The sequence below is a fragment of the Vigna umbellata genome, chromosome 5, assembly GCF_029865625.1.
Source record: "Vigna umbellata cultivar VRB3 chromosome 5, Vumbellata_1.0, whole genome shotgun sequence".
NCBI classification, from domain to species: domain Eukaryota; kingdom Viridiplantae; phylum Streptophyta; class Magnoliopsida; order Fabales; family Fabaceae; genus Vigna; species Vigna umbellata.
The window spans coordinates 20,494,687-20,510,834 of NC_142169.1; the positions used below are offsets into that span (position 1 = coordinate 20,494,687).

General features: G+C 33.1%; 1 protein-coding gene across 1 annotated transcript; it reads right to left on the reverse strand.

Annotated features, from left to right (window-relative positions):
• Positions 1 to 2,771: 2,771 nt before the first annotated feature.
• LOC124834495 (protein NRT1/ PTR FAMILY 3.1-like) lies at positions 2,772 to 9,511 on the reverse strand. The gene is made up of 4 exons (XM_047309196.2): positions 9,347 to 9,511; positions 4,854 to 5,071; positions 4,155 to 4,714; positions 2,772 to 3,886 (listed from the first exon to the last, which is right to left on the reverse strand). The coding sequence occupies exons 1-4, from the start codon at positions 9,459 to 9,461 to the stop codon at positions 2,959 to 2,961; spliced, it is 1,821 nt and encodes a 606-aa protein (XP_047165152.1). The 5' UTR covers positions 9,462 to 9,511; the 3' UTR covers positions 2,772 to 2,958.
• Positions 9,512 to 16,148: the final 6,637 nt, after the last annotated feature.

The window sequence follows — 16,148 nt, forward strand, 5'->3', positions numbered from 1 at the left end:
GGGCTGAACGTTCGATATTTGATGTTTTTGGAAATGATAATAAAAATGACACTAAAGTGAAGGATTATAAAAGGTGAAGAGTATATGGGATAAATTAAAGGTTGTGAATTTTGAACGAGCGTTCCGGGGAGGAACGACTCTTGGATGAATATTGGAATTGGTAAAGTATGAATGTGGAAATGCTTAGCTGGCGGTTCATCCTGATGTTCCGTGAGTACTCGTCCTCACGTAGAGGAGGGTAGTTCATGTGTGGGAACGACAAGAGGTCCTAGTCCTTAGGGGTACTTTGGACGGAACGGACTAACCTCGGGTGACAGCTGATGAGAATTCTAGTTACTACATCACCCGGGTGCACGAACGTCGTAGCTACACAGAATTCATACAGTCCGGACAGTCAGTCTAGTATTAGGGCTTGATTGAATCTTATATTGGAATGTATTTGATATGTTTGAATGTGAGAAATGCATGTTACTACTTGAATTAAATTACATAAGCTTACCCTGTGTTTTTCCTTTTGTTGTCTCGTTTGTACGTCTGTCCTTGTCTTTGCAATGATAATCCTTGTGGATGTGAGCAGATGGAGACGCGCTACTGGAAGAGGCGCTGGAAGAAGGAAATTTGGAGGAAGAGAACCTCGTCGATGTGGAAGTTAAGGCCGAACCGTAGTACGTTCGGTTAGTAGTATAGTTTAGTTAGTATAAGGTGTCGTTCGGTCACCTTTTTCTTTTGGTAGGAATGACCGTTCGATAACCCCTTTTGTAAACCGTTCGGTCTAGTCTTGTTTATCTTGTGCAGTTAAGTTTATAGCTCTATGTAAGGCCGTTCGGCCAAGATCGTACGCTTGATTAGTATAAGACCGAACTGATATATTACTAATTGTAATTATTTCTAATGTATGGTTTATTACTGTATTTTTGGGATGTTACAGAATGCAATAGATATAAACATGAGTAAAATTAACCATGAAAAGAGCAAATAAAAAAGTTGATAGACTAAGACTTTTTTCACTTGAATGGATTTGAAGGAGAGTGATTGAATGAATTTGAAGATAAAATTTTTGTTGTTTATTTGAGTGAATTTTGGAAGTAACTGAGAGTGGATTTGGAAGTAAAGTTTGTGAGAATTAGTGTAGAATTTGATTGATGTGACAAATTAAAAAAAATTTACTTCCAAATTTACTTCCAAATTTACTCTCACTTACATCCAAAATCGATTCAAATAAGCAAAAAAAATTACTTTCAAATCCTCTCAAATCTATTCAATCACTCTCCTCTAAATCCATTTAAGTGAACAAGAGCTAAAAGATCTTGCAAATGAAAGAAGGAAGAAAATTAAAATTAATATTAACTTTTGTTGTTGAAATGAGTTAGGCAACATTGTTGTTTGTGTTTTTTTTTTGTATTGAACAAAGTTTGTTACTACATACTAGGTTAGAATATGAGTAAGGGAAATTGTAAGTTGATATATACTGTTCTCCCTTCTCTCTTTGTATTAAACAATTCTGATAATTATCCTATTCATTGCTGCATATGTTACGTATTTAATATTTAATATATAACTATAATAATGAAGAACAACTTTTGTTGGAGCTGGTTTTATATTCAGTGTTCCATTTAGTTTTAAATGTTAAGTGGGAAAGTTAAAGTCATTTGATTCATTATTACGAAGAATGAAGGATAAGAACTATATGTATTTTTTTCTTCTAAATAAATATAATTAGACATAGAAAGATATACAACATTGTGTGAAAAGATTCCAGTGATAAAAAGAGTGAGTTCTCTTATTTATTTTTGCAAATGAGTAATAATAGGAAGAGACACATTTGACATGTATTATAAAGATAAAATGGTCTTAAAATAATTAATTTTTGTATTTTTAGAAGAAAAAAAGGAAGTAAAAACTAAGAAAGGATAGTATCAAATTATTTAAAAAAAATTTGTGTGTTGCAAATTGATAGCACTTAATTGATGTTAAGTAAGAAAACAAGAATAAAGTCATATTAAGTTTGCAAAATATGATAATCTTTGTTGTTCTTTCTATTGTTTTCTTTAGTTGGTCTAACAAGAACACCTATTTGTGTGTTTTAACATCTCCAATGTCTTATAGAAATGTTGTAAAGATGAAAAATGTTATACCAAGTTTTAAACTTAAATTCTTTACACATGTTATCATTTCTAAACATGACAATTCTAGTAAATAGTCTCCCGTTTTCACTATAATATTCATCATTAATGATACCACTTTGGATAAAATAAAAATATTTTACGCTTCGAAGCTATGTAAGGGAAGAACAATATTAATTGTCTATCTTAAGGTAAGGGAAGTTAATTTTTTTCTTTATAAATTGTGTTTTAAACATTGTAGTAAAGTTTGTTATAAAACATGATTGATAGGAATTATGAAATTTGTGGATGTGAGCAGTCAAATCAGAAGGAATGTGAAGTTTATCAAGAGCCCTATTGTTGAGAAATTTATGATTTTACTTGCGTTGTTTCAATATGGATCTCTTGTTTAGAACCTGCAATTTGAACTCTTTTTGATGTGGAGATATGGTTCAATTGATACGTCTTTGGGGTTGTAAGTATAGAGTTGGGAGAATCCATTTGATAGTATAGTATGAAATGTCACATAATGTCGATATTTTTTTAGAATTAATTATGTTTTTTATTTCTAACTATATTTGGTTTTAATCCTTCTTTTCAGCTTTGTTCCATCTAGGTCCATCTCCTTTTGAAACTCATGGATTTAGTTTTCAATGACTAACGCTGTTATTTTTTTTTTCTTTTTACGTGGCAAACAATTTTGTAATATTATTGTCATTCTTAAATAGTTTCAAGTTTCATTGCTAGAACCATAAATTGAAATGACATACTCATACATGATCTTCGATAAAGCCTTGAGATTATACATTCAAACTAATGACGAGTGGAACGGAATACACCATATTCTTTACTTTCTTTATTCAGCATCTCCACCATCTTTGGAATTGGCAGATGAGATGTTTGTATTATTGTCCTGTTCCAATTCCAAATCCTTGTGAATGCTCACTTGAGTAAATTCTTCCAAGGGCTTGTAAGTGTAAAACCAAACACAAATTCCAAAATAAATGATATTCAAGACTTGAATCCCAGTAACAAGCAAGTAATAGTAGTCCAATCTACCCCTGTTGAGGTTCCTATCAGGCAACCAATTCTCCTCCTTGCCACTATACTTATGCACAAGTGATACAACTAGTGTACCAGCATAGCTCCCAAGGGCAATTACTATACAGTACAAAGCAGTGGCACTGCTTCTCATGCTTTCAGGTGACTGATCATAGAGAAACTCAAAAAGCCCCACAGACATGAAAACATCTGCTAAGCCATGCAAACAATACTGAGGCACCAACCAGAACACACTGATAGGAATAGTGGAATTTGGACTATCCAATAAGTGGTACTTGGCGGCAACAGCTTTTCTTTTTACTTCAACTGGTGCTGAAATTAATGTGGCTATAGTGTTAATCACAAAGCCTATTCCCATTCTTTGTAGGGTTGTGATTCCTGAAGGGTTCTTTGTGAACCTACGGATAAACGGAACAAAGAGGCGTTCGTATAGAACAACTCCTGACATCAAGGTTAGTACACTGAAAATGGACATGTTGGCTGGGGAAATTTGGAATGAGTGAGAGAGGTGTCGGTCCATTGTGCGAGCTTGTTGAATTACAAAGCTGGGAAGATGTGATGAAGCAGCTATGAGCAAAATTCCTGAGGAAGAAATTGGAATGATTCTAATGATGGATTTTAGCTCCTCAACTCTATGAACAGTGGCCAATTTCCACCAGTTCGGTGGTGCATTTGAGTCTCTGCCTTCTTCCCCTGTGACAATTGCAGCCTTGTCTAACCATCTGTGGATATAGTGAAGCAATGTTTAGCGTGCAAATCCATGAACTATATTCAATTATGAAGTTTTTAGCAATGTTGGATCAGTGAAACCCCTTAGCTGATGCTATTTTACCTATTCATGAAATCAATATGAAATCCTTTATTACCTTGTTAAGTGCATATTCATGCATATGGAATGTTAGAAAAGAATCATATACTTTTTATATTGGCTGAAATGTGATATCATGACTGTTTTGAAAATAAGACCTGAGAACCAAATATTTGACTTACTTAAATTGAGTTGTGTGTAAAAGTCTTCCTTCCAGACAGATAGCAGCATCGAGGTCACTGTTTTGGTACAAAAACTTGGGATCATTTGGCAAAGTCTTGTTCCTCTTCTTTATAGCAGCCACAATCACTTGAACCAAACGAACCAAAGGGCTACCTTCTGGTTTCTGAGTCTTGTAAAGTGGTGACCCCAACACAAAGGCAATGATGGATACAAACATGACAATAGTTGGAATGCCGAAGCCCCAACCCCAGCCCGTGTTGTCTTGAATGTAAACAACAATGGTCAAGGCACTAAGAGAAGCCAATCCTAGGCTGAAAAAGTACCAATTGAAGAGGTTCCATTTCCTAGATGCCACACCATTTTTGGTCATGTCAAATTGGTCCCCTAAAAAGGGCACAACACAAGGCCTAATGCCACCTGATCCAAGAGATGTGAGGAAGAGAGAGATGTAGAATATGCTCAGTTGAGAAGGTTTGGCTTCTTGGCAATTCACTTGTGTTGGGCATAGTGGGGGGCGAAAATGGGGCAGTATAGCTGATACTGTTAAACTGACCAGTCCCTGTATCAAGCAAGAGAAAAAACATGTTTCTTAAATGAAATATTTAGTGTATTTGGAAGGGTCATTAGTGTGATTACAGATTCAGTAAGTGAGTGGGAATATGATGAGATTGTATGAAGAAAAGGAGAAGGTAAGAAACCAGTTGATAGATAAGAGAAGCAACAGTGATGGTCCAAAAGCGACCAGCAAAGGACTCAGCAATGAGAGCACCAAGAAGAGGGGTGAAGCTAGCTGTTCCACCATATATAGTGAGAATGTTTGAGGCAGATACGAGTGGCATGTTCAGCACTTGGGTCAGGTAACTTATCAAGTTTCCATTGAAACCAGCTACTGCAAATCTATCACAGAATTCATTTGCTGCATATTCACACACCCAACAACCATTTACCTCAACATTCATAAACAATGTCAAACTCAACATTATGCATGAAAATACAATCATATTTTACCGGACATATTAAAAAATTGAAGTTTAAATCTAATTCAACCCGTAAAAGATTTCATGTATATATTTTAAATTAATTTTATCTGATATAAACTTTCTACACATTACGTCAAAGTATATACATTTTATTTATAAAACTAAATATTAATGATACGAGTAAAATATACGTCAAACAAACGCAAATCTTACTAAAATAATCTTTAACCTATTATTTTGATATCATTTTAAGAATTATACTTTAACCAAAAAATTTACACTTACATATATCCTTTAAATTATCCTTCTCGATACATTTCTTTTAAATCACATGAATCCGTATGTTTTAAATCACATAAAATATTATCCATGATTAGTACAACCAATCCATCGGTCCAACTTATGCAATTCTTCGATACATTGAATGAGACCTTTTGTTAATTGATCAGCTTTCGTTTGCTCTAAGTGTTTCTGTGGAATTCATGGCTCTAGCTCAACAGGTTGAGGAATTGCTTCCGGAAAACATGGACAGAAAAGAAATATTTTATACTCTGGCTCTTTGTTACTGTGGAGAAACATACGAATGCTTTGGATCTTTTAAGGAACTCTCTGAATCACAAAGAGAACTCAAACTGCATAAAGGAGCTACTTCTAGCTTCAAAAATTTGTGCAGACAATAAGATTTACACTAAAGAAGGAATCAAATATTCTTTCAAAATAAATGTAATCCGATTTACACTGAGGGAGAGTGATCCTTCATGTCCAAAATAAAAGTTTAAGCACGACAAGTAAGGGGAAAAGAATATTAAAAATTTATTTAAATTCTACCTTTTTAATATATGTAGAATAACTTTAATTTTGTCATACAGAAGAGAAAGGGAAACTGTGACAGAAGACTGGAAATGGAAATATATTTATCCAATGTGTATATGGTCTTATCACAGTGGCAGGATGTTGAAGTTTGTCTGGAGAAATATGAGGCTATTAATCCTTATTTTGCTTCTAGATGGCACACAAAGAATATATCGTTTGTTTTCAATATAATTTTAGAAAGGATATAATTCTCCACAAAAATGAGGAATCTTAAATTATTTGAAGCTTAACGTGTTTTACATTCCAAACTTCCTTAAGTTATTAAGTCTCATTTTGTTAAGGTAGCAAAATTCATAGGATAGGTTTTTGCAGGTTTACTTTTTGAAGCCAGAGGTCTTTATCCAGAGGCTCTGAAATCATTTAGGAAAGCATTATATATTGATCCAACCATGTGCCAAGTTTGATATCTACAGCGTGTGTCGAGCAAAACATATGGTTAAAAGAGTTCAAGATCCGTTTATAGTAAAAGTTGTATCAAAAGAGGTCTAATACACCAATAAGCTCCGCACTAACATGGTCAATGACACCAGAAGTATAAAATATAGAGATGTCTCCAAAGGTAAGACTAAAACAGTGCATGTTACAGTACTTCCATGGTTTTATATACACATTGTATTCCTCTCCCTATCACAAATTGGTCTTTTAAAACTAGCCATTACTCATTGAGAATTTTTATGTATCAACTCCAATGATTCTGAAACTCCACAGTTTTTGAAGTAACAGAACAGGATAAAAGAGAATTTTATGTGAGTTCATTAGCATTCAAAACTAGCCATTACTCATTGAGAGTTTCTAGCTTTGCCAAGATGGACTGCAGATGAAGGTAGGAAGAAAAAAGTACAACATTTTTCTGCTGATTTTTTACTTATTGTGTGTACACCATAAGTACTGAACCCTAGAGTTTCATCAGATTACAATAAACAAAAATAGATAACATTTTAACTTTAAATAATGGACCAACCATCGCCATATAGAACAATTAAACACTATAAGTTATATGAAGACAAGGTAAAAACACTATACCCAAGAAGATTGACATTACTGGCCTAAACACGGTAACGTATGACTTAGTCTAATGTATCAACTCCAGTCGCTGTAGAAGGTTTTAAAATGAGAGAGGAGAGGGGAAAGATTAACGGTGGGATGAACCCGACCCAAATACTTGGCGTCGCGCACCCAGCAGGAACGGCGAGATGAGAGGCTTTCCAGAGAGGCGGTGGGATCGAGGTGGAAGGCCGGGGTGAAGGTGATGGTGTTGAGGGTGGAGGCCGAGGCGGAGAGAGGGAGAGAACCGTTAGCCATGGTAACGAGGAAGAGAACCAAAGCATTTTCACCTGAATTTTCAATTTCTGACATGCCATGAAAACGTGGCACACCGTTGCCAAGTTCATTGAAAATTTAAAGCAGTTTTTAAGAACTAAAAATTCCAGTTTCATTAACAAGAGGATGAAAGTGGAACAAACTTTGAAAGAGAGACTAAACCAAAAAACATTTGATAGTTGAAGGACTAAAAACATATTTAACCCGAAATAAAATAATAGAATATTAAATTTACAATATCCATAACATATATTTTGAGAGGTAATTTTAAATAAAATGAATGTATTAATGAAAAGGTGACACAAATATTTATTAGAAAATATTAGTTTTTTAAATGAATTTTATTGGAGAATATGTCATTAATTCAAAGTAAATATTACACCATCAAATTATTGGTCCAAGTACTACCGAACTTTATCACTTTTTAATTTAATTTGTGGACACTAGTGCAGAATTGGCTTTTAACGTCCCCCCATAGACGTCCATTCACAAAAGGCCCAAAGTAAGTAATTGACCGGTGACATTTTCGTAAATAAGTGAAACTCTAGACGTCCGTTGTGCGGGGGGACGGACGTCTATAATATTATAGACGTCCGTGGAGCGGGGCGGACGTTTAAGGGGCTGAACAAAATCAACGCTTCAACTCCCATGTCTGCCCTAAAACGTCCGTCCTGGGAGGAAGCAGACGTCTATAATATTATAGACGTCCGCCCCCCAAACGGACGTTTAGGGTCTTGCACAACGAACGTCTATATAGACGTCCGCTTGTCAGGACGGACGTCTATATAGACGTCCGTCCTGACACAGCGGACGTCTAAGTAACGTCACCCACATAAACGGCGGGTGTACGTCGAACGTCAAAAGGCCAAAAAAACAGACGTCTAAAGCCCTTTCTGCACTAGTGGGAAAAGTATACATAATTGTAAATGGAAATTTTATTAGAAATGGTCACCACATCCTTAAATCCTTATAGGAGAAATTAGTTATTATTGAAATCAATAAATACATATCCAAAGCAATAAAAAAAATTATATATATATATATATATATATATATATCAATTACTTTTGATAAATATGTTAATTATATTTAAAGTTTTATATAAACTTTAAAATAATGATAAGTTAGAAAGATAAGTTATATATAAGCCGTACAAGACGAAAGATCGAGTCACTATAATAGTAAAGGAAAATGACACTTGAACAACCATTTTTGACAACATTTAGACACGCGCACACGTGTCAAAATCTGAGTGATCCAGTTGGAAAAATTAAATGAAAATGGACCACTCAGATTTTGACACGTGTGCGCATATCTAAATGTTGTCAAAAATGGTTGTTCAAGTATCATTTTCCAATAGTAAATTAGGTAACCACTTGACTTAAAATGGTTATATTACTGACACATGATTTGTGAAGTTTTTCCTATCAATTTATGATTAATTAATAAAGGAAATAACATCTATGCAATATAATATAATTTCATGCATGTTCGTAAAAAATATACAAGCATTACCCTGACTTTTTATAAATCAGTCTTTTTCGTATTTTAGTCTAATGGTCATAGACTCCATAGTAACCTAAAATATAAATTTAACAATTCTTTATATATATATATATATATATATATATATATATATATATATATATATATATATATTAAGAATTGATGCAAAAATGGAAATAAATTTACACTAGCTACTATTTTTAACTTAAAAAACTAAAATAGAGAGAGTAAAATGATAATTGTAAAGTTAACCTAATCATTATGAGCAAAAATAAGACATGCATCAAGTGTAAATGACCAGAATTACAAGACAGTTTCTAATCCTCTGTTATAATCTTGTTTTTCTTAAAGCAATTCAACCATTTTAAAAGACAAATAAGACCCATTAAAACTGATATTAGGGAACCCTAATAGTAAATAATAACTCTTTCATAAATGGTAAACCCTGTTATAATGGTAAAAAAACAAAACAATATGATAAAATAAAAACAATAATATGAATGTTGTCTCACCAAGGATGAAAGGTAATGTTCTGATACCACCACGACGTTGCTGTGATTTCTTCTTGTTCTTCTTCTCAGTAACCTCGCCACTGTCCATTTCCACACTCTTCTTCTCTATCTCCATATCTTCTTCTGTTATCGTATACGCCACTGATATCTGTAATGTAACTCACCCTTTAGCAGTTTTTGTCCTCATCTATATCCATATATATAGCTGTATATAGACATTATAATTGCATTATTGCATATATAAATATACACACCCATAAAATATAATAATATAATAGTAGTGAAACCAATGAATATAGCGTGACGTACGTCTTTAGCATGTGCTGTTCTCAGTTTTCAAAGGTTGTCTCCAATTCATTTGCTCATGTGGGGTTGTCAAAGGGAATATTAAATTATAGGTGTATTTAAATTTGAATTGTTTTTTAAGTTAATTTAGTCTGTATTATTTTTAATTATTCAAATTCCAATAACTAAAAGAATCATCTCGATTTTTTTTTCCTTCAAAGTTTTTTCAAGTTTCCACTAAATTTGGAAATTTTAAGTTGAAAGAAATTGACGGACAGATTAAATTTGCATCATTTTTAAAATAGTGCAAAGGGATAGAGTTACACATAATTTAAACTAGAGGAATCAAAATACAATTAAACTAGAAATTAAAATCCCACGTTCGAGAAAGGTTGCACCTGAAACAAAAAAAAAAAAATAATAATAATAATAATTACAGTCACAATTGGGTTGAGAATTATAAATTATATGTACTGTATCTTAATGTTTTATTTCCTGTTTTTTCAATATATAAAAAATAATATTTGGCTTTAATAACATGTCAATAGATTTTTAGACCTCCAATAAAGTCTTCTACTCATAACAATTGAAACGAGAGTTTGACTCTTATTTTCTTCTTTGATAATAAGATATAGTTTTTCAGTGTTATATATCTGTATTTTTTTTTCTTTCAACAATTTTGGTTTATACTATTAAGTAATAACATTAACAAAAATATTATTGAAATTAGTACTTTTTTTTTACGCCCGTTTCTCTAATATAAACTTTGATGCATAAAACAGTATTTATCAGACTTAAAAATTTGAATTAGAAAATTGATAGGATATTAAGTTAATGAACGAAAATATTTTTTCTTTTTTTCTTTTATAAAGCACATTTTAGAACTTTCTGACTCATTAGCTCAAACCTTATTATCTCTCTAAAACTCAGTTTTATATTTTTCTTTGTCTTTTCTCTACCACATCTTTGTCTTCTCTCTTCCAGTCTTCTTTATTGAATCACTGGATTTCTGTTTAGGTGATGCCCAAACGTCCGCAACGTAGAGGGCTTCGCAACGGACCGATTCGTTTCGGGTTCTAGGCTGGTAAGTCCCTGCATGCAACCTCTTTTTCGTTCTTAAAACTAACACATGGAATCTGTGCTGGTTGCATGTGTCTTGTGCTTTCATCTTTTTCATTTTCCATTCCATTCTAGCTCTAAGAGTTGTTTTCTACCATCAATGTGGTGGTTTGTAGGGTTTGGTTGGGTCCTTGCTGTGTGAGGTACCGTTAGGGCATTCCAGTGAGTTGTGCGATTTAACTCAAAGGTAAGGGGAGCTAGAAATACATCTTTGCGTTGTTTGTATGAGGCATATGTATGCTATATTATGACTTGGTATGCTGTTTGGAGTGGTATTTCACTTGCTTGGGTATGACGCGTTACATGAACCTAACTGTATAATCTGTGATGCTGGAATTAATGACTGTGTAGTTGTTTGCATGAAGTGGATATCTGAAATTGGGTATGTTTGATGTATGTATTCTGTTGAATGGGTGATCAAGTGGAAGGTAAGGTAAGTATGCACTGTTTTGAGTAAATTGGTAGTGGTTTAGGTCAAGTTAGGGGAAGTGAGGTGGTGGATTTGGGAAGTAGGGGTTCTAGGCACATTTGGGCTGTTGGGACATCTTAGGCAAGTCATTTGTGACTTGTTAGGATCATAAAACTGGCCTAAAACCTCTTAGAAATGGTAAAATCGAAATTGGATCCTTAAGTTGTAGAAATTGATGTTTTAAAAGATAAAACTTGATCTTAATCACTTTAGATTAGTAATAGGGAGAGTTAGGATCATCTAGGCAAGTTTAATTAAGCTTAATACACGAATTGGGGGTGTTAGAAGTTGATAAAAGGGCCTAGAATTGGTTAAGGGTGTGTGAGTTGCATAATTTTGTAGAACTTGCGTTCTGCAGATTATGCAGTCTTGCTATGCGAATTGTCTCGCATAGCGAGACCCTGTAGAGGGTGCTCATTGTCTGGGTCATTCGTTGTGCGAGCTGGTGCGTTGTGCAAATGACTAGAGGGTGCTGCTATCTGTTTGTGGATCCGCCTAGCGAATCCTATCACTATGCGACTAGTGGTGGTCTGGAACCACCGTCCTTTTAATTCGAAGAGCGAGATGGGCGCAAAGCGAGAAGGTTTGGAGGTGTGCTCTCTATCTGAGCTTTCGCATAGCGACCTTGGTACGCTATGCGAGAGACCTGAGGTCTGTAGCCTCAGCGAGCTAATTTGCTATGCGAATTAGGGTGCGTTGTGTGAGACCATCCTGTCTCGCCTTGCGAATAGGGTGCGCTGTGCGAATCCTCTGAGTTCAGAATTCTCTTTTACTCTTGTTATTGGTTGAACAAAGTGCGTGGAATGATTGGAATGCATAGTATGATGGTGGTAATGTGATTATATTGAAAGTATGTGAATGTATGAGACATGTTTGGTGGTTGAATGTAATAAAGTATGGTTGATGGACGTAATTCCATGGATCTCAAGGGAGGTTACATGGTGGTGTCCTATGTCATTGGACGTAATTCTGTGCTCCTCAAAGAGAGGATTCATGGTGGTGCCCTTGGTGTGTTTTAGAATGATTTGCATGGTAGCTCAGTATTAGGGGTTATCCTGACGCTCCAATGGCCTTTTATTCTCAAGTAGAGAGGATTGAACCATGTGGTGAGGAGTAGCAGGAGGTCCTAGTCTTGGGTGCTTCCAGTATGGTCCAAGGTGAGTGATTACAGACTAACCTCGTGAGTGTGGTAGAGTGAAACTCATTGGCAACGGCTTTGCAAAGCAGTAGAAGCCACCACGAGTGCATAACCCACCATAGCTCGACAATCATTATAAGTTCGGATGAGTCCAGTTTAAGGTGAAACAAGTCATGTTTGTATAGTCAAGTATATCTGTCTTTACTTGCATATTGTATGTGATTATTATAACATGATTTTTGTACATCTAGCTCACCCTTGCTTCTGTGTTGTATTTTGCTTGTGTGTGTTTTTCTTTTGTAATGATCATCCACTTGGATGTGAGGAGAGGTAGATGAGGTGCCTCTAGAACAGGCCTTGGAAGGAGATGACGCTGCCACTTAGTCTAGTTAGGATTACTAGTTGTTCCTGTTGATTTTGAAATACTCTAATGTGTTTAAAGTTTTAAATTATGACTTCTTTTGGGATAACTGTAACCTTAATATTTTATTTACAGTCTTTCTCTAACTGTTCTATAATATTAAAATGTGGACTTACTATGTTATATATTTCTATATAATCTGAGATGTTACAATATTTATACTGGAGGTTGGGTGTTTTGAAAATTCTTATTTTGATTTACTACAAAAAAAAAATTTAAATTCTTATTGTATTTTTACATTAATATATGAAATTATTTGATATTTCACTCATACAGTACAAGACCAACTTAATTACTTATTTATTGTTATTTAATTTTAATTAAAATTTAATATTAATAATTATGATAATTAAAAAAAATTCTCCTTTACATAGTTATTAAATGCATAAGACTTGATAAAAGAATTACACAGATATAACTTGAAAACTACAAAAAAATGATTTGAAATTACATTTATTTTAACTATAGCTAAGGGCTATTAAATAGTTACAACAATAGCTTTGTAATGAAATTAGCTCCAGCTGGCAAAAAAATAAATGAAAAACATTGTTTATACTTTTATAAAAACAAACTTTGCTTGTTTTTATTTGCAAATTGTTGCTCTCTTTGTTAATTTGTTAACTATATACAAGATTTTAAAACTGAGAATCTGTTAGCTATATTTCATGGAGGTGACATCCCTTAATTAAATAAATCCCGATAGACTCTTTCCATTGACTAACGAGAGAGTGCACCCAAGTTGTTACAAAATATATAATAATATATAGATACAAGTTGATATGGCTAAATTTTAACGTCAACTTGTTTATATTACTGCCAGCTAACTAATATTATTGTATAAACTAGTTGCAAAGTCTATGTTTTTTAAACAAATAAAAAATTATATAGTGATTATAAAAATAGAAATGGGTGATTCAGAGTATGTGGATGTATTTATGTCTATTTAAATAATTTATATTTATTTTTTTTATAATTTTTGAAATAAAATTTTGAAATGTACAAATAAAAAATATTTAGTACACATTTTTATAGAAAAGATGTAACATATCACTGTCGTTTACATTACTATTAATTAGTATACGATAAAAAAATATATATTTACATAATATTTAATTTAAAAGAAAGAAAATCACTATATTAGAAAAATATTTTTTATACCGATTAAAAAAAAGCATTTGTACTTTTAGAACATATATAGAAATAGAAGTAAAATATTTGATAGCAAAATAAAAATAAAAGTAATAATAAAGTTAGAAAATTTTCAAATATTCATAAACTCTTAAGATTTTCAATCAAAAAAGACCATGAAGAATAGTAAACCTCGTATTAGAATGACTGATAGTTTTCTTTACCTTGTGAAGTGCGAAGGTTGATGCACTTAATTTGAACGTGAGATTACTAGAGACGTTAGATTTTGGCTTGTAAAAATCAAATCTGATTGAATCACTACATAACAGAACGTGGAAAGTTTAACATTAAGCAAAAACTACGACTGCAAGCATACACATTATCAAAGTTAAATTATTTTACACCAGAATATTTGTTTGAAATTTAATGTAAAAATTGAAACTCAAGCCATGTGCTCTCTACAACCCAATTTAAACTGTACCGAAACAGCACATGCCCATTGTCCAAAGTCCTAAATTTATGCCCAAAAAATTATGTATGATAACCAATAAAATGGCTTACTTTGTTGTTGTTGGAACACCATATAGACAACAAAGTTCACCAAGCAGCTGATTCTGACCTGCCAAGTTCACTAAGCAGCTGGCAGTGTATATAGTTGGAACACTCAACATACCATGCGACGGGACCAAACACACACCAGGGACAAGAGCCAAACGCACACAGTACACCACCACACACAATTGCGAAGCACTAGAGCACCAATCATGACTAGGGCATCACCCACCACAGATGAGAGGAGCTTCAACCACCACAAACAACTTCAACAATGACAACGGACAACGTCGAACAACAGCTTCACCCAACTAACACGATGATAACTTCAATAATAACAATCAATAAACGAGTGAACTAGAATGAAAGAGAACGAAAACCAATGAAGGAGAACGAAGAATATTTAGAAAAGAATGTAAAATAATCTATATCAATCTCATAGTGTCTAACTAATATATAAAAGTTCCTCTAATATTACATTTCTAGTACATCGTACATTCTATACTCGTTCTAGGTATAATAGGTATAGAAAAACGACTTTCTATACATATTTTGATTGCAACTAATATATAGAAGTATTTGTAATTTATTATAATTTTATCGCTGTGTCACTTTCTATATATACTTCAAGTGCAATTGGTATAAAAGAAATTTCTCTTATTTACAACAATATCACTGTACCACTTTCTATATAAAAGTCGCTATAAAAAATATATTTTTCACTAACGAATAAACAACTACAAAATATAATATTTTTTTATCATATGTTCTCGTAAAACACACATTATTGTTATAATTGAAAAAATAGAGAAATCTAGTAATGTATTTTGAAATAATTTAAAATACATTTATAAATTCAGAAATATATTTTAGATTTCTGAGTTACAAAATTCAGAATATAATTTAGGTTTAATAAGTTCGGAGGTCCCTATATTTGAGGGTTCGTTTCAATTGGGTCCTCCAATTTTGAAAGTGATCAATTAGGTCCCTAATTTGGTAAATGTGATTCAATAATAGGATCTCCGTTAAATTGAGTTAACTCTGTTAACTTTGTTATGAAGTGGCAGGCTGAGGATAATTGTTATCCTCGAAAAACATGATTTGGTAAGGTTTGCAGATATTAATTATCCTCGAAAAACATGATTTTGAGAGTGATCAATTTAATGGAGATCCTATTATTGAATCACATTTACCAAATTAGGGACCTAATTGATCACTTTCAAAATTGGAGGACACAATTGAAACGAATCCCCAAATATAGGGACCTCCGAACCTATTAAACCTATAATTTAATATTGCATAAAATAAAAAGTATATTTGAGATTGTACTAACATATTTATCAGATTACGCAACTTAAAACATATTTCAGATTGTGTGAATCCATTTCAGATGATGCAATATAGAATACTATGTGATCCGGATTACAATTTCAAAAATCTAGATTATGCAATTCAGAATCTTTCCACTATAAACAATTTGAACTTTATTCGCACCTATGAAAGTGTAGAATATGAGGGTGCTAAAAGAAATTATCTGTGCAAAAAGATTAGTGTCATTTTTGGAAACAGAAACATATATGAGACCCAATTCCTTACTATGTATAAACATTTTCTTTACTAGGAACTTTTAATATCATATATACGCCAGATAACAAAAGACAGCATATATAATTTATGCACAATTTCCATT

What these genes read in the sequence shown, in the direction of transcription:
- LOC124834495 (XM_047309196.2), bottom strand. Translation starts at nt 9,461, where the DNA reads ATGGAGATAGAGAAGAAGAGTGTGGAAATGGACAGTGGCGAGGTTACT. An exon ending in AACATTACCTTTCATCCTTG is followed by an intron (nt 5,072 to 9,346) that starts GTGAGACAACAT and finishes GTGAATATGCAG; the next exon opens with CAAATGAATTCTGTGATAGA. An exon ending in TTACACACAACTCAATTTAA is followed by an intron (nt 3,887 to 4,154) that starts GTAAGTCAAATA and finishes CTATATCCACAG; the next exon opens with ATGGTTAGACAAGGCTGCAA.